The sequence below is a fragment of the Pseudomyrmex gracilis genome, unplaced genomic scaffold, assembly GCF_002006095.1.
Source record: "Pseudomyrmex gracilis isolate BER0280 unplaced genomic scaffold, ASM200609v1 scaffold_191, whole genome shotgun sequence".
In the NCBI taxonomy this organism is placed as follows: domain Eukaryota; kingdom Metazoa; phylum Arthropoda; class Insecta; order Hymenoptera; family Formicidae; genus Pseudomyrmex; species Pseudomyrmex gracilis.
The window spans coordinates 287815-307990 of record NW_018020775.1 but is presented as its reverse complement, the minus strand read 5'-3'; the positions used below and the strand labels follow the sequence as shown (position 1 = coordinate 307990).

The 20176-nt window shown below is 30.6% G+C and overlaps 3 protein-coding genes across 3 annotated transcripts in view; all 3 read left to right on the top strand.

Moving 5' to 3' along the window:
- Positions 1-83: 83 nt before the first annotated feature.
- LOC109858166 (putative fatty acyl-CoA reductase CG5065) lies at positions 84-4633 on the top strand (the record flags this gene model as incomplete). Its single annotated transcript, XM_020435184.1, has 5 exons — positions 84-213; positions 306-504; positions 592-831; positions 3786-4043; positions 4305-4633. Coding segments are annotated over 5 exons (963 nt in total), but the record flags the coding sequence as incomplete, so codon positions are not given.
- Positions 4634-12128: 7495 nt separating this feature from the next.
- On the top strand, positions 12129-15232 carry LOC109858180 (putative fatty acyl-CoA reductase CG5065). The gene is made up of 7 exons (XM_020435204.1): positions 12129-12240; positions 13259-13462; positions 13723-13920; positions 14181-14377; positions 14506-14615; positions 14709-14907; positions 14989-15232. Exons 2-7 carry the CDS (start codon positions 13262-13264, stop codon positions 15230-15232), a joined length of 1149 nt encoding a protein of 382 aa, XP_020290793.1. The 5' UTR covers positions 12129-12240; positions 13259-13261.
- A 1423-nt stretch (positions 15233-16655) lies between these two features.
- Positions 16656-20176, top strand: part of LOC109858179 (putative fatty acyl-CoA reductase CG5065) — an 11738-nt gene continuing 8217 nt past the window's right edge. Inside the window, exons 1-3 of the mRNA XM_020435203.1 lie at positions 16656-16891; positions 16973-17212; positions 20126-20170. Of these exons, the coding sequence (XP_020290792.1) occupies positions 16656-16891; positions 16973-17212; positions 20126-20170 (521 nt within the window). The remainder of the gene's footprint in view (positions 16892-16972; positions 17213-20125; positions 20171-20176) is intronic.

The following is a 20176-nucleotide window of genomic DNA, read 5'->3' as shown; positions in this document are numbered from 1 at the left end:
AATGATATGTATAAATTATAATAATTTCTTATTGTATATATTAATATTTTATTATTATATATTAAAAAAAATATCTATTTTTTATATACATTTATATTTACAGATTATTAGGTCCGCATCCAAATTGTTACACGTATTCAAAACGACTTACGGAAACATTGGTGGCCAATGAATACCCTAATCTTCCGTGTATTATTGCTAGACCTTCCATCGGTAATTATCGCAATGTTTAATATTGGCTATAAGAACTAATATTTTGCAAAAAACTATGAGCAATCAAATTAAAAAATGGTTATGTTGCGCAGTATTTCCTATTTTATTGGAGCCAGTCCCAGGATGGGTTGACACTTTAAATGGAATTGGAGGCATAATTGTCGGCGCAGGCAAAGGTGTTATTAGATCGATACATTGCATACCAACTTATTGTGCCGAAATTATTCCAGTCGACATTGCAATTAATGATTTAATTGTCTTATCATATATGATTGGTACCAGCAAAATAAAGTACATACTTCTATTTTGTTTCATTAAATGCTTTTTTTTTATATTGCATCTAAACAACAAATAAATTATAATTATTGATGTGAACAGATCAAAAAGCATACCAGTGTACAACATAACGCAGGGAAATGTAAGGCCCATTACATGGGGTGAAATGTTAGAGAAAGGCAGAAAAATCATTTATGATTATCCTTTTGAAGGACAGGCTTGGTATCCGGATGGTGATATACGTACCAACAAATATGTGCACAACTTATTTGTCTTTTTCTTTCACATCATTCCTGCGTATTTAATCGATTTTCTCATGTTGATATTTCGACAGAAGAGATTGTAAGTTTTTGAAGTATCTTTTTATATATTTCAATAAAATATTTATTTTATTTAGTTATTAATCTTAATCTTTGCTTTTCGGCTTTGAATGGCTTCCGGTTACTTTACATTGTACATTTTACATATTACGTTTTACATTTCACATTTTTACATTTTTACGTATGACCCGAAATATCTTTCATTTTCATTTTAACATAGTAACATAGTAACATTTTAACCTTTTAGCAGTTTGGATATTTTAACGTTTTGTAATATCTTTTATCATCTTTTAACATATTTTAAATAATACCGCTAATACTAACTACTATATATTTATGTTATGTTGTCACTGTTCGTATTCCTAATATTGCTCTTTTCCTCTTTCTCGTCACTCACAGTTCGTACTGTGTGCCCTTGCATTTAATATCACTCTGTTTATCCTCTATTTATCGCTGTTTCTTTGGTATTCTTCTTTCTTTGTTTTTCTTTCCTCCTTTTCTATCTTTTTCTTATCTTCAATTCCTTTTTCTTTTATTCTTTTATCAATTTTCCTCATTACTACACAGCCTTTTCCATCTTCTCTTAAGAACTCTTCTTCTGATATTTCTTTTTTCGTTTTGTTGCAGTTCTTCAATACAAGTGTTATATCCTTTATTTCGACTCCGCATATTCAGCACATCTTTTTCTGCTCTGTTAGCCACTGTTGGTTCCCCTTCATTTCGTTCCCGCATCTGTATCTTGCTATCTTTGTCCTTTCTTTCTTACTTTTCTTTCCTCTTAAGTATGCCGGTACTTCTTCTGTTATTGCGTTTCTGTAGCTGACGTTATACCTCGATTCCTCTATCTCTTTCCATCTTTCCTCTTTATCTTTCTTTTTTATTCTCTCTACTTTTTTTTGCATATCTCCTTTATCTCCTTTCTCTCTCTTTTTTTTTAACTCCTCCTTGCTAATACCCACGTCTTGCATCACTTCTTTTCTCCATTTCTCTTACCTACGTTCTTCCCTTCTCTCTATTGTTTTCATGCACTCTACCACTAACTTCTTTTTCGATTGCCGTGCCTCCTCTTCATATTTCATCGCTCTTTGTGTAGCCTCCAGTCTTAATTCCTTCATTTTTGTCTCCTCTTTTACAATATAGTTTGGCGTTCTTCTATCCAATCTTACTATCCACTTTATATATGTTCTCGTCACTTTGTCCAATCTTTCTTTTTTCTTCCACCCCCATATCTTTGCGCCGTAGAATGCCACACTGCTCACCAACTCGCTGTACATTTTCATCCTTTTTCTGTAGTCCTCTTTGAATAGTTTTTCTCCGATGCTCTAGGTTTGCTTCATCGCGATCACCGCTCTTCTCATTCTTTCCACCACATGTTTCTCTGCTCCTCCACTTTTCTGCAGTATGTATCTTAAATACCTTATTTTCTTCACCTCTTCTATCCTTTTTCAGCAAACACAGAATATAACTGTTATATAACATAGAAGTAACAGCATAATATACGTAATATAACAGCTGTTAGACTCTATTAACATCGATGTCATGTAACTTTGTGTTATAAATGTAATATAATTATGTTATATATCTATTATATTGCTTGTTATTAGCTGGTAATGACAATATAACTTTTATATAACATTTCTGTAACTTTATAACAATTATATTACATTCTACTTACATGTTATATTTGTATTTCATATGTTGATATTTCAACAGAAAAGATTNTAAGTTTTGTAAGTANTTTTTTATATATTTCAAATTCGAGATAATCATANNNCTGTAAGAACNATTTGNAGGAATGCATGGTGTGCATAGAAATAATCATAATATTAATTGTCCAGACGTTTCGATTACTTTAATTGAGTCATCATCAGTGGATTGCTGATAAGAAAATTACAAACCAAAACAAAACAAAATTACAAAAAAAGTAACAAATTTAGTCCGCCTTTTGACAAAGATGTAATTTAAAATAGAAAATTGATTCGTCAACGTACCTCAACTTTGCATCTCCTCAGTATTTACAGTCAAATGACACAAAGATGTTATTTGCGTGCAAAAGATTTCTACTGAGGATATTCAAACCGAGGCCCACATTATAAGTACATAATAAAGATCCATCTGTCGTGAGACAAGATAACTAGGTAATTTTATTTAAAAGTGGAAGATAAGAGTTATCTAACAATTCTATATCACGCATAACATTAATACTATTAGAATTTAGTTTTATATATAACATCTCGGAAGTTAGTCTTTTAAAATAATAAGATTCAATGTCAAGCACATGAGACGAACTCCAATTAAAAGAATGACCGGTATTAAGACCATGCTCAGAAATGACAGAATTATGTTGGAGAGAAGTGACAGAATACTGATGTTCACGAAGTCTCGTTCTAAGCTGTCGTTTTGTTTAACCAACACAATTAGTTAAATAACATAATTAATTTAATTTTTATATTTTTTAATTAAATGTTTGTACATCTATTACATAAACTTACATACAGTAACATATAGTAACTCTACTAATATTGAGCATTACAATTTTGACTTCTCAATTATGAAGCCAATAATTCTTCTCGTTATTGATAAATTTTTCGAGTATCATATTCTTGAGAAACTGCGCAACTCGTAATGTGNAGTCTACTCCNATTCTAAAANAATGAGAAACATATATCTTTTGTCTTTTCTTACCAGTTGAATGCTAACTCAAAGAAAAAAAATTTTTAATAATTTGTAGAAAAAATCTGTTCTAAGCGCTTAAAATTATTGAAATTGTACTGTAAACTATNATTAGCAAAATNNTTGAAATCCTCTTGTAAAATATGATATGTGGTAAAATTGTGATATTTTTATGTTTGATTTCTTTTTGTATTCTTTCGCGAATAGTATGGTCAGAATTCAAAAGCGAATTTCAGTCGGTCTGGAAGTATTGCAATANGATATTTTTATGTTTGATTTCTTTTTGTATTCTTTCGCGAATAGTATGGTCAGAATTCAAAAGCGAATTTCAGTCGGTCTGGAAGTATTGCAATATTTTACCACGAGGAATTGGAAATTTTGTAACGATAAGGGGATTGCAATAGCCAACAAACAATCACCAGCAGATCAAAACCTATTTCCCATTGCAATTCGTCATCTTGATGAAGACAAATACACTATGGATATAATTCTTGGAATACGGCAATACTGTATGAAAGAAGATCTATCTACTTTGCCAAAAGCCCGTCGTCATCAAAAAGTGTGAGTACTTTTAGTATTACACTTACTTTATTTAAATTCCATTCGTCGAGCCCTAGAAAATTTTTTGTCTTTTCAGTCACGTCTTCTTAAGAAAAAACTAAACATTCTCTGGTTTTGAATGAATAATCGTATGACAAAAAAAGAAAAAGTTAACGCTGTTCACGTTGTGTCTTTTGTTCAAACTACGTGCTTTGTCTCTGAATGTGCAACTGTCTAGACATTTGTTTCGATTATAGTTCATATTTCATACGTTTGTTTCAGAATGTATGTTATCCATATCACGACGGTGTGTCTATTTTATTTTGGAATATTCTATTGTATTTACAACACTTGCGAAATAGTGAAAATCTTGGTGAAGTATGTTATTGGAAAACTACAATCACTCGTTTTTGCATAATTGAAGAGATACATGGAAGTTTAAGATTTGTTATGATATATATTAGTATGCAAGTTTTGGAGCGCACATAGTAAGAAACAAGAATTCTTTTAATATTTTACACTATGTATCCATTACAATAAGGTTTTTGATGTATTTGTTAATATTATTTATAAGTGTAATTAAAACAAAGAGTCATAAGTATCTGTAAAAATCTGTAAAAATCTATAAAAAAATGTATTTTTTCTGTAAAACTGATTGCAATAAAAATTGCAGCACTTATAAAAAAAAAAAATTTAATTGATAAATATACTCACATAGCACGTAATATTACTGCATTATCACAGTAAAATTGCAATATATCAATAATATTACATATTATAATATAATATTACAATAATATTATCGACATATTACATTTATGTATAATAATGAAATATTACGGTAAGATTGTATTGTATTTCAAGTTGCAATATTATATATATAAAATGTGTTTATTATGTCTTCTAAACGTTAGAGATGTTATTTAACGTGAATTACTGTTTGGCACGTTGCATACATTGCATTGGACTATAAATAAAATATTTTAAAAGTAATGAATTTGTGTATGATATGTCGAATATATTTTTTTCAGTAATATTAGGAATTGGAATTAATTCGTAGCGTTTTTTTAATGAAAAAAATTATTTATTTTAAATGAAAATCAAAAAATACAATTATTAAAGTATTGCCCATCACTTTTTACTACTTTTGACCATCTTTCGGGCAGGGAACGAATACCGTGCCGGAAGAATGCTTTGTCTTTAGATGCAATTCACGAATCAACCTATTTTTGACAATCTTCGTAAGAAGTAAACTTCTGCTCAGACAGGCTATGAGCCATCGAACAAAACAAATGGTAATCAGAAGAAGCAACATCTGGAGAATACGGCGGGTGGGGTAGAACTTCCTATTTAAGTGTTTCCAGATATGTTTGTACCGGTCTTGCGACGTGCGGACGAGCATTGTCGTGCAGCAAAATGACTTTGTCGTGTCTTTTGGAGTATTCCGGCCGTTTTTCTTTCAATGCACGGCTCAAGCGCATCAATTGTAGTCGGTAGCGATCTTTAGTTATGGTTTCATTCGGTTTCAGCAGTTCATAATAAATTACATCCCTCTGATCCCACCAAATACAGAGCAGGAGCTTAGACCTATGGATATTCGGCTGTGCCACTGATGTTGATGGTTGGCCGGTCGTAACCCATGATTTTCTGCGCTTCGGATTGTCGTAATGGATCTATTTTTCATCACCGGTGACAATTCGATGCAAAAAACCTTTTCTTTTCTCCCGTTGAAGCAGCAGTTCACACGTCAAAAAACGCTTCCCCGCAAAAACACTTTGGTCGGCACAAATTTTGACATATTCAATAAATTATAAAGTGTTGATATTTACGATTCAAAAGAAGATTATGTAAAGCAAATGACGTCCAATGACAGCTGTTTCACGAAGAATACATTACTATAGGTAACAACGTGCTATGTGGGTATTATATTTATTTACCGACATAGCATGTAATATTACTGCAATATCACAGTAATATTGTTTTTCGATTGCAATATTAAATTTTAATATAGTAAAAATATCATAGTAATATTACTGTAATATCACAGGAATATTAAAATGTCCGCCGAATCGCATCTCAGTAATATTACGATGATATATCACAGTAATGTTGCGGTGATATATTAAGAATATTACTGTAATATTGTAAGGTTATAAATTAATTTAATATTAAATTACTTCTAAGGTGGAAAATATAGACCGATTGGAGTTTCAACACGGTTGTTAATGTGTCAGAAAGTTATGACTTTATTATTAAAATGTTACAGACGTTTCGGCCGTAGTTCCGGTCTTTTTCAATATATCTATACAATAATAAATTTTGAAATCAGAAATGGTAATCGAAACGTCTGTAACATTTTTAATAATAAATTCATAAGTATCTGACACATTAACAACCGTGGTTAGACTCCAATCGGCCTATATTTTCCACCTTAGAAATAATTTAAAAACTTGGAGCCGTTCTTATTAAAACTACATTGATAACTTACTAAAAAAAAAAAAAAATTAATCCGAAAAGAAGATAAATCACTTCAACAGAGTGATCAAAGACTTCATGAGTTAAATTTTTGTATTAACTGCTCCGAAGTGCATAACAAAAGATTTCGTGAGAGAAATCATAAAAATGATCCATTGAGTCATGAACGTGATTACATATAGAAGAATATAAAACATTGTATTTAGATGTATTTTATTTAAATTGTTTTTTATTTTATTTAAACAATAATAAAAATAACTGCGTTATATTAAAGGATAATACTATCGTCTGCGTCCTTAATATCGCTAAAAATCAAGATAATAAATTTATATATTATAGGAACAAAATTGATATATAAAATAATTTATATATTATAGGAACAAAACTGATAATAATTTATATATTATAGGAACAAAACCTTATATAATACAAATTTGTTTCTTATATCATGCGAACCACATTTAGGAATCAACATTTAGAAATAGTTACAGTAAGGCAAAAAAGATATATAGAATCATAGTTTTGTCAAAATATTTGCGCCAAAGCTTATAAAAAATATCGTACCACGATAAATTTATTATCTTACCAATCCTACACACAATTGTACCTACATTGTAAAAACTATATGCATAATAAATTAACTGTAATATCATTTTAATATGAACTTTACATATACATACACGTATACATGCATACACATATGTATATATACATACACATATACATGTACATACATGTATACATATACATATACATATATGTCTATAAGTTTATAAATGTTACGGATATATTTTTCACATTAATAATTATTCAAACAGTACAATGCAAAGTGATACATAGGTTTGAGTAATACTACTGAAAAAGATATTCGTGACATACAAAAATTTATTAGTTTTAAAATTTTTTATTCATATTTGGTAAAAAAGTTTTCATATATATTTATACACAAATTAAAATAATTATATCTAATTATGCAAATTTATATGCCGAATATGTCCATACAATTTTATAAATAGAGAATTTCTTTTTTTAAGAGAATGACTTCAGAGATGTTCCATATCAAATTACAAAATAACTCTATTAGTATCATGTTAGATACAAAAAAATTGTATAAAACTATATTTTTACTATATTTTTAAAACATTTTTGATATATAATCATATATACTTATACACAAATTAAACTTATTATATCTAATTATGCAAATTTATATACCAAATATGTCCATACAATTTTATACATGGAAAATGTTTTACTGGGTAGTTTAATGCAATATATACAACGTGCCAAACAGTAAATCACGTTAAATAACATCTCTAACGTTTAGAAGACATAATAAAAACATTTTATATATATAATATTGCAACTTGAAATACAGTCTTACCGTAATATTTCATTATTATACATAAATGTAATATGTCGATAATATTATTGTAATATTATATTATAATATGTAATATTATTGATATACTGCAATTTTACTGTGATAATGCAGTAATATTACGTGCTATGTAGGTAATAAAGGTTGGATTCAGCAGAACTCAGCGATTAGCACGGCCTTTACAATTCTTGCTTGTCATCAATATATACTTTCATATTTGCAATACAAAAACAAGCCATTAGCTCATGCGCTGAGTTTTGTTGAACGCATCCGATATATAAGAAAACTAACGTAACAATTAACTAAGCACCACTAACGTCAAAACATCAGAAACAGACAATTTTTGACCCGCTTAGTGGTTTCGCAGGTTAAAAAGAGTGTGCGAGTAATATTGGAAAAGAAAAAGTGTGTGCTCGCAAAAAATAATATACTAAAAAAATAATATAATAATATAATATAATTTGTGGCGACTAAAACCACCACAAATACATTGAATATACGCGAATGCGTAAAAATTAATAATATTAGATTGGTGCAAATGAAATGGCCGTTTTTCGTATTTTGAACTTCTCGTCATTGTAGTTCATTTTTCTTTTATGTAGATAGCGCTGTATACCATTGTATGTATATCATTTGAAAAATACATATTCTACAGGTTAATTTATATACTACTTTACTTATTGAATACGGTATTAGTTGTTGAAACTCGCGTTTAAGTCAACATGGAAAATAACAAAATTTGTCTAATTTATTTATATGAGTTTACATTCCATCATAGTGCGGCTGAAGCAAAGCGAAATATTAATACCGCTTTTAGCGAAAGTTCTGCCAGTGAAAGAATGACGAGGCGAAAAGTTTCGGTCTGGAAACATAAACCTCGACAATTTATAATATATATATATAATAAAAAAGTATAAAATTTACACATAATAAACAAACCAAATTATACAAAATTCATTAGTGCAGAACTTTTCTCTCTTCTTAAATATAGTTTTCAAAAAAGTATTTTTACATAATATATATATATATAATATACAAAAATAACATCATGAATAACGATGATCCTGCAATGATTGCACTAAGATGATTCGCCATAACGCAACAGTTTTGTCGAAATAAACTTTTGTAAATAATAATTGTCAAAAATTGCGAAATAGTCGTTATGCACTTCCTTAAGTATATACATGAATTAAGTTGATTTCTTCGTATGCAATTATATATTTTAAACATCACATAGCTGACATTTTTCCTCAATTATTAGAAAATTTCTTTGTGAAATTAATTTTGCAAATATACCGCTAAGATGATTTGCCATATCGTTATTCTTTTGCCGAAATAGTATTTGGAAACTAATTTTGCAAACAACTACAAATATTTTATAAAAGATCAATGTTTTTCCATCTATTTCCTAAAATATATCTGTATAATTGCAAATTACAATTTTAGTGCAAGATTTCGTCACATAATTTTGTAAATGTTTTCCTATCAGGGTACTGATACCTAACTTTACAAAAGGCATTTTTTCACTGCAAATCAGTGATATTATCATTTCCCAGTAAACTTTTTTATCACTGAATCAATTAGTGAAATTTTAATTGATTCTAAGAGAGCGCAGTTTGGCCATAATACTTAATCGCTTTTTCTGGTTAAGAAAAATCAATTTTGTACTAAAATAAACAATAAATATCGTACGTGCATAATATTGTAAGTTATATTGAGACCTTGAATAAGTTCTCGCTGTTTTCCAACAGATGATTTTACCAGAACTGCGTGCGTGTAGTTTAAGATGGTATATATATAACGCATCTATAAGGAAGTACCATAGGCAAGCTTGAAATTCAGTGTCATTTCACCGAAGTGTATACAACGTTTTTTTTCATAGTCTTAAACATGTCGAATTTTGTGCCAAAAAAGAGTATTTGCGGGCAATTTTATTGCACTATTTTATTCAAAAAAAATCTGCAGCTGAAGCACGCAGAATTCTTGTTGAGACTTACGGCGACCATGCTCTGTCGGAAACAACATGCAGAGATTGGTTTAGACACTTCAAAAATAATGATTTTGATGTTGAATATAAAGAACGCTGTGGCGCACCGAAAAAGTTTAAAGACAAAAAATTGGAGGCGTTACTTCATGAAGACTCATGACAGACGCTGAACTTGTAGAATCATTAGGAGTAGATGACACAACAGTTTCGAAACGTTTGAAAGTATTAGGAATGATTCAAAAGCAAGGACATTGGGTGCCGTACGAGTTGAAGTCGAGAGATGTCGAACGGCGTTTTTTCACGTGTGAATAGCTGCTTCAACGGCAGAAAAGGAAAAGTTTTTTGCATCGTATCGTGACTGGCGATGAAAAGTGGATACACTACGATAACCTTAAGCGTAGAAGTAAGCGTAGAAAGTAGATCGTGAGGTAAGCCCGGCCATGCATTAACATCATCGGCAAAGCCGAATATCTATGGTTCGAAGCTTCTGCTCTGCATTTGGTGGGATCAGCTGGGTGTAGTTTATTATGAGCTGCTCAAACTGACCGAAACCATCACGAAAAATCGCTATCGACTACAATTGATGCGTTTGAGCCAAGCATTGAAGGAAAAACGGCCGCTAAACGAGCAGAGACACGACAAAGTGATTTTGCAACATGACAACGCGGCCACATGTTGCACAACCGGTGAAAACCTACTTGGAAACGCTTAAATGGGAAGTTCTACCCCACCCGCCGTATTCACCAGACATTGCCTCTTCCAATTATCACTTGTTTCGATCAATGGCACATGGCCTGGCTGAGCAGCACTTCCATTCTTATAAAGATGCCAAAAACTGGGTCGATTCTTGGATAACCTCAAAAGACATGTCGTTTTTCCGATGTGGAATTCAAATGCTGCCAGAAAAATGAGAAAAAGTAGTGGCTAGTGATGAGCAATACTTTCAGTGACATGTTTTTTACGACTTTTTTTAAATAAAGCACTAATTTTCACGAAAAATCAGCGAGAACTTATTCAAGGTCCCAATATTTTTTAATAATATACAAATATTGTAAAATTATTTAAACTTAAATATTATACAAACAATTAATTGTTGTAAAACGTATAAATATTAAAATATTTTACATAGACGTCATTTTAATATTTATATAATAATTATTGTCGATTAAATATTCAAATTTAAACCCAATTTTATGTATATTATGTATAAAGATTATGTATATATGTCTATAATTTGTAAAAATAAATTTAGGATATATGTTAATAATTCTTTATTAATCTAGCCGAACTGCAAGTCTTGCTTGATTTTTGCTCTCAATTTGCTGTCAGAATGTGTCGCACAGATCTTGCTTTATATTTGGCGTCAATGTGGTTTCGGGTTATCAAGCTTTGCTCGGTTTTTATCAGCAATTTGCTGTTATTTTTTGTCGACAAGCTTGGATATATTTCTGCTAGCAATTTTGCGACATCGGCAGATATAACAAGCTCTGCACTATATTTGATGCCTTTCTGCTAACAAACATTTGTTACAAGAATTTGGCAAAATCTGCTTTGACAGACTTGGCTATCTGAGGAATTAAAATGAACGTTCTTTATAATATTCTAAAGACTGTTTTTATTGCAATTAACTCACATACATATCAAGTATTTACAAACCATAAGCGCAATTTCACCGGCTGAATTGATAGAAAAAAAAACAATAATGTTCGCACTCATTTACAAGCTAACGTCACAGCCGAGCGTAACATCAACAACACACAGACAGATTTGTACTATGCCCAGTGTCTCTCCTATTCACAATGATCTCAATACTGGTCAGTTACGAGCAAATTATTTATAATTCATAAAAAAACTCGAGTTTTTTACGCAAAAAACTTTATACTCAATTTAATTATTCAATTCAATAATGTTCCGAGTTTTTTTTAATACTATATACCTCATTTCTAGTACCATATATCGAATTTTATTTTAATTATATCATAAAATATTCTGAAACTACAAAAATCAATAAATTGTTATGACTGCAAAGTCTACATGTTTTATATGATTATATTTGCATGAGATTATACTAAATGGTTTTCTTACGTATATTGTATAATGGTATAAATTATTATTAAAAAAACTTGTTTAAAAAACTTGTTTTTTAATAATAATGTATTTCACAAGTAATTATGTAATCAACAAAACAACTATGTGCAATTTATACATAAATCATATAAATACACCAGTAGAAGAAACATTTATAATCATTTTGCTAGTAACATTCGCCGGACTCGACAACGAACGTATGAATATAACACAATTCTTCTGATAGTGCTATTGTGTACAATTTTATCTAAGTTGTTCGCAGAAATAAGTGTTACAATAGAAAGATTGTAAGTAGAAAATAATTTTTTAATATAATGTTTTATAATTTTCATGACATTATATATTTTAAAAACATAAATTATAAGAGAAAAAATAAAATTTAAAAAGAAGGAATTAAAACATTAAATTGGTGAAAAAAAAGAATGTTTTTAAAACCTGGTAGCTTTTGGAAGAAGGATTCTGCAGAAATATATAGTGTATTTTCTTTTTAATCTTTGGTTACTTTTTTTAACGCAGCACGTGATTCTGATCTTGTTAGTCAATAATCTCTAAATTATCGAAAAACCAGACCACAATATTCAAGATGTTCCGGAATTGCCGTTCAATCTCTTGTGAGCAGATAGAAAAGATTATATTAAGTCAAACAGTTCTTTGCCAAGATTCGTAATAATTACCGAAATCTTAATTAATAAAGATTTGCGAATAAATGAGCATCATAAGAGTCAGTCTACAATGAAGATACTAAAACAGTAAGAGTAGAGAGTAAACTATTTTACGGTGAAGTAACAACGAGAATAACGGAATGAGTAGATTCTATTTCACACTGCCTACTGCCTTACTGTTAGCTAATGAAAGACGAGTGTTATAAAACGCAAAATAATTACTTGTATAGACAAAACTGATATAACTCCAAGAACCTTACTTCTTACTCTATACTGCCTACTTCCTTTGTAGACGGCCCTTTACAGCATGCTGAAGTGGTGGAAAAAATGCGCACAACAGCAGCGAGGTCTACCTGCATAAACTTACTGCTGTTGTGCGCATTCGGTTCACCGCTTCAGCATGCTGCAAAAAAGTCAAAACTGAGAACACTGGCGCCGGAATGTCGCGCCGTACGACAGCCCGATGCATGCTCACTCGCAAATCTTTATTCATTGAGATCTCAATAATTATTGCAAATCTCGAAAAATGATGACGAACTTTTTCATTTAATATAACCCACTCTAATTTCCAACAAGAAATTGTACGGCACTTACGGAATACTGTACACATAACATAAACAGGAAACTCTTGTGACAATTCAAGATTATGGACGAATCGAGATCTGCAGTTCAGTCCTTCTACAAGGATAAGATCATTTTTATTACCGGCGCTTCCGGTTTTATGGGCAAAGTTCTCATTGAAAAATTACTGTACAGCTGCTCTGATCTCAGTAAAATCTATATCCTCATACGAGACAAGAAAGACCGCAATTGGGAAAATCGATTTAAGGATATGTTCAACATACCAGTAAGAAATTGTTTTTATGTATGAAGTAGATATATTTAAACTACAAATTTTGCGAAAAAATAAATTAAAACCAAATAGATAAATAACTGTCTCGTATAAATGTTTCGCAATTATACGTATCAAATATTCAAAAATGGCTTTTTTGCTATTTTTAAATTAATCTTGTTTTTTTGTACACATATTTTTTACAAGAACTTCAAAATTATTTATATAAACTTATATTAATTGCACGGTTTTTTATTTAACTGATATTTTTACAGTTATTTCGAAGACTACAGGAACAGAAACCTCAAATTTTTAAGAAAGTAATACCACTAAATGGCGATATATTATCAGATAATTTAGGTCTTACTACCGTACAGCGCGAGTGTTTGATACAGGAAGTAAACGTAGTATTTCATTTAGCCGCAAGTCTTAGATTGGAGGCGAAAATGAAAGACTCTATCAAAATGAACACGGTAGATTATTATAACTATCATAAATATCAGTATTCACCGTAGCAGCTAGGTGTATTAATATTATTTTTAAGTTTTGTTTATTATTTTCTGTACTTTTAATTTCCCTATAACAAATATTAAAATAATTAAATGTGTGTGTCCAAAAACTAATTATACAAATAAATACTTGATATAATTAATATACAACTTTAAACTGCAAAGTTTTTATATTTTGTGTAACAAAATGAGTATATACGACATGATTAATTTAATTTCAAAAGATGGGTACACACACAGTACTAAAGTTGGCAAAACAAATGAAACACTTGCAAGTTTTCGTACATTTAAGTACGGCTTATTGTCATGTCGATCAAGACGAACTTGGCGAACATATCTACGATTCTCCTCATGATCCTCATGATATCATGAGACTCGTTGAATGGCTGGACGAAGAAGCTATCGATCTAATTACACCTAAGTAATTAAATTTTTATAACATTAACAATGATATGTATAAATTATAATAATTTCTTATTGTATATATTAATATTTTATTATTATATATTAAAAAAAATATCTATTTTTTATATACATTTATATTTACAGATTATTAGGTCCGCATCCAAATTGTTACACGTATTCAAAACGACTTACGGAAACATTGGTGGCCAATGAATACCCTAATCTTCCGTGTATTATTGCTAGACCTTCCATCGGTAATTATCGCAATGTTTAATATTGGCTATAAGAACTAATATTTTGCAAAAACCTGATGAGCAATCAAATTAAAAAATGGTTATGTTGCGCAGTATTTCCTATTTTATTGGAGCCAGTCCCAGGATGGGTTGACACTTTAAATGGAATTGGAGGCATAATTGTCGGCGCAGGCAAAGGTGTTATTAGATCAATGCACTGCACACCAACTTACTATGCCGAAATTATTCCAGTCGACATTGCAATTAATAGTATAATTTTCTTATCATATGTGATTGGTACCAGCAAGATGAAGTACATACTTCTATTTTAGTTCATTAAATGCTTTTCTATTTTATATCTACACAACTAAATTATAATTCTTGATGTCAACAGATCAAAAAGCATACCAGTGTACAACATAACGCAGGGAAATGTAAGGCCCATTACATGGGGTGAAATGTTAGAGAAAGGCAGGAAAATCATTTATGATTATCCTTTTGAAGGACAGGCTTGGTATCCGGATGGAGATATACGTACCAACAAATATGTGCACAACTTATTTGTCTTTTTCTTTCACATCATTCCTGCGTATTTAATCGACTTTCTCATGTTGATATTTCGACAGAAGAGATTGTAAGTTTTTGAAGTATCTTTTTATATATTTCAATAATATATTTATTTTATTTAGTTATTAAGCTTAATCCTTGTCTTTCTGCTTTGGATGACTTCCGGCTACTTTACATTTTACATTTTACATTTTACATTTTATATTTTACATTTTACATTTTACATTTTACATTTTACATTTTTACATTTTTACATTTTTACATTTTTACATTTGACCCGAAATAACTTTCATTTTCATTTTAACATATTAACATAGTAACATTTTAACCTTTTAACATTTTGGATATTTTAACGTTTTGTAACATCTTTTAGCATCTTTTACCATATTTTAAATAATACCGCTAATACTACTAACTAACTACTATATATGTATGTTATGAAATCACTGTTCTTATTCTTTTAATATTGCTTTTTCCCTTTCTTGTCACTCACAGTTCGTACTGTCCTTACATTTAATATCACTTTGTTTATCCTCTATTGATCGCTGTTTTTATGGTATTCTTCTTTCTTTGTTCTTTTTTCCTCCCCTTCTATCTCTTTCTTATCTTCAATTCCTCTTTCTTTCCTTATTTCATTAATTCTCCTCGTTACTTTACAGCCATTCCTATTTTCTCTTAAGAACTCTTCTTCTGATATTTCGTTTTTTGTTTTGTCGCAGTTTTTCAATACATGTGTTATATCCTTTATTTCGACTCCGCATATTGTGCACATCCTTTCCTCCTCTGTTAGCCACTGTTGGTTCTCCTTCATTTCGTTTTCGCATCTGTATGTTGCTATCTTTGTCCTTTCTTTCTTACTTTTCTTTCCTCTTAAGTATGCCGGTACTTCTTCTGTTATTGCGTTTCTGTAGCTGACGTTGTATCTCGATTCCTCTATCTCTTTCCTTCTTTCCTCCTTATCTTTCTGTTTTATTCTCTCTACTATATTCTCTCTACTATTTCTTGCATATCTCCTTCATCTCCTCTCTCTCTCTCTTTTCTTTTAACTCCTCCTTGCTAATACCCACGTCTTGCATCACTTTTTTTCTCCATTTCTCTCTCACCTACATTCTTCCCCTCTCTCTATTTCTTTCATGCACTCTACCACTAACTTCTTTTTCGATTGCCGTGTTTTCTCTTCATATTTTCTCGCTCTTTGTATAGCCTCTAGTCTTAATTCCTTCATTTTTGTCTCCTCTTTTACAATATAGTTTGGCGTTCTTCTATCCAATCTTAATATCCACTTTATGTATTTTCTCGTCACTTTGTCCAATCTTTCTTTCTTCTTCCACCCCCATATCTCTGCGACGTATAATGCCACACTGCCCACCAACTCGTACATTTTCATCCTTCTTCTGGAGTTCTCTTTGTATAGTCTTTCTCCGATGCTCTAAGTTTGCTTCATCGCGATCACCGCTCTTCTCATTCTTTCCACCACATGTTTCTCTGCTCCTNATGAGCAATCAAATTAAAAAATGGTTATGTTGCGCAGTATTTCCTATTTTATTGGAGCCAGTCCCAGGATGGGTTGACACTTTAAATGGAATTGGAGGCATAATTGTCGGCGCAGGCAAAGGTGTTATTAGATCAATGCACTGCACACCAACTTACTATGCCGAAATTATTCCAGTCGACATTGCAATTAATAGTATAATTTTCTTATCATATGTGATTGGTACCAGCAAGATGAAGTACATACTTCTATTTTAGTTCATTAAATGCTTTTCTATTTTATATCTACACAACTAAATTATAATTCTTGATGTCAACAGATCAAAAAGCATACCAGTGTACAACATAACGCAGGGAAATGTAAGGCCCATTACATGGGGTGAAATGTTAGAGAAAGGCAGGAAAATCATTTATGATTATCCTTTTGAAGGACAGGCTTGGTATCCGGATGGAGATATACGTACCAACAAATATGTGCACAACTTATTTGTCTTTTTCTTTCACATCATTCCTGCGTATTTAATCGACTTTCTCATGTTGATATTTCGACAGAAGAGATTGTAAGTTTTTGAAGTATCTTTTTATATATTTCAATAATATATTTATTTTATTTAGTTATTAAGCTTAATCCTTGTCTTTCTGCTTTGGATGACTTCCGGCTACTTTACATTTTACATTTTACATTTTACATTTTATATTTTACATTTTACATTTTACATTTTACATTTTACATTTTTACATTTTTACATTTTTACATTTTTACATTTGACCCGAAATAACTTTCATTTTCATTTTAACATATTAACATAGTAACATTTTAACCTTTTAACATTTTGGATATTTTAACGTTTTGTAACATCTTTTAGCATCTTTTACCATATTTTAAATAATACCGCTAATACTACTAACTAACTACTATATATGTATGTTATGAAATCACTGTTCTTATTCTTTTAATATTGCTTTTTCCCTTTCTTGTCACTCACAGTTCGTACTGTCCTTACATTTAATATCACTTTGTTTATCCTCTATTGATCGCTGTTTTTATGGTATTCTTCTTTCTTTGTTCTTTTTTCCTCCCCTTCTATCTCTTTCTTATCTTCAATTCCTCTTTCTTTCCTTATTTCATTAATTCTCCTCGTTACTTTACAGCCATTCCTATTTTCTCTTAAGAACTCTTCTTCTGATATTTCGTTTTTTGTTTTGTCGCAGTTTTTCAATACATGTGTTATATCCTTTATTTCGACTCCGCATATTGTGCACATCCTTTCCTCCTCTGTTAGCCACTGTTGGTTCTCCTTCATTTCGTTTTCGCATCTGTATGTTGCTATCTTTGTCCTTTCTTTCTTACTTTTCTTTCCTCTTAAGTATGCCGGTACTTCTTCTGTTATTGCGTTTCTGTAGCTGACGTTGTATCTCGATTCCTCTATCTCTTTCCTTCTTTCCTCCTTATCTTTCTGTTTTATTCTCTCTACTATATTCTCTCTACTATTTCTTGCATATCTCCTTCATCTCCTCTCTCTCTCTCTTTTCTTTTAACTCCTCCTTGCTAATACCCACGTCTTGCATCACTTTTTTTCTCCATTTCTCTCTCACCTACATTCTTCCCCTCTCTCTATTTCTTTCATGCACTCTACCACTAACTTCTTTTTCGATTGCCGTGTTTTCTCTTCATATTTTCTCGCTCTTTGTATAGCCTCTAGTCTTAATTCCTTCATTTTTGTCTCCTCTTTTACAATATAGTTTGGCGTTCTTCTATCCAATCTTAATATCCACTTTATGTATTTTCTCGTCACTTTGTCCAATCTTTCTTTCTTCTTCCACCCCCATATCTCTGCGACGTATAATGCCACACTGCCCACCAACTCGTACATTTTCATCCTTCTTCTGGAGTTCTCTTTGTATAGTCTTTCTCCGATGCTCTAAGTTTGCTTCATCGCGATCACCGCTCTTCTCATTCTTTCCACCACATGTTTCTCTGCTCCTCCGTTTTTCTGCAGTATGTATCTTAAATACCTTATTTGCTTTCCTTCTTCTATCTTTTTCCAGCAAACAGAATATAACTTTTATATAACATAGAAGTACCAGCGTAATATACGTAATATAACAGCTGTTATACTTTATTAACATCGATGTTATGTAACTTTATTTTATAAATGTAATATAATTATGTTATATATCTATTATATTGCTTGTTATTAGCTGGTAATGACAATATAACTTTTATATAACATTTCTGTAAATTTATAACAATTATATTACATTCTACTTACATGTTATATTCATATTTCATATGTTGATATTTCAACAGAAAATATAGTAAGTTTTGTAAGTATTTTTTTATTTATTTCAAATTCGAGATAATCATAGGGCTGTAAGAACCATTTGCAGGATGGTGTGCATAGAAATAATCATAATATTAATTGTCCAGACGTTTCGATTACTTTAATTGAGTCATCATCAGTGGATTGCTGATAAGAAAATTACAAACCAAAACAAAACAAAATTACAAAAAAATTAACATATTTAGTCCGCCTTTTGACAAAGATGTAATTTAAAATAGAAAATTGATTTGTCATCGTACCTCAACTGTGCATCTTCTCAGTATTTACAGTCAAATGACACAAAGATGTTGTTTGCGTTCGAAAGATTTCCACTGAGGAAATTCAAACCGAGGCCCACATTATACGTACATAATAAAGATCCATCTGTCGAGAGACAAGATAACTAGGCAATTTTATTTAAAAGTGGAAGATAAGAGTTATCTAACAATTCTGTATCACGCATAACATAATTACTATTATGATTTAGTTTTATATATAACATTTCGGAAGTTAGTCTTTTAAAATAATTAGATTCAATGTCAAGCGCATGAGACGAACTCCAATCAAAAGAATGACCGGTATTAAGACCATGCTCAGAAATGACAGAATTATGTTGGTGAGAAGTGACAGAATACTGATGTTCACGAAGTCTCGTTCTAAGCTGTCGTTTTGTTTGATTAACATAATTAGTTACATAACATAATTAGTTTAATTTTTATATATTTCATTAAAATATTTGTACATCTATTACATAAACTTACATACAGTAACATATAGTAACTCTACTAATATTGAGCATTACAATTTTGACTTCTCAATTATGAAGCCTATAATTCTTCTCGTTATTGATAAATTTTTCGAGTATCATATTCTTGAGAAACTTCGCAACTCGTAATGTGCAGTTTACTTCTATTCTAAAAGAATGAAAAACACATATTTTTTGTCTTTTCTTACCAGTTGAATGCTAACTCAAAGAAAAAAAAGTTTTAATAATTTGTAGAAAAAATCTGTTCTAAGCGCTTAAAATTATTGTAACTGTACTGTAAACTACCATTAGGAAAATTATTGAAATCCTCTTGTAAAATATGATATGTGGTAAAATTGAGATATTTTTATGTTTGATTTCTTTTTGTATTCTTTCGCGAATAGTATGGTCAGAATTCAAAAGCGAATTTCAGTCGGTCTGGAAGTATTGCAATA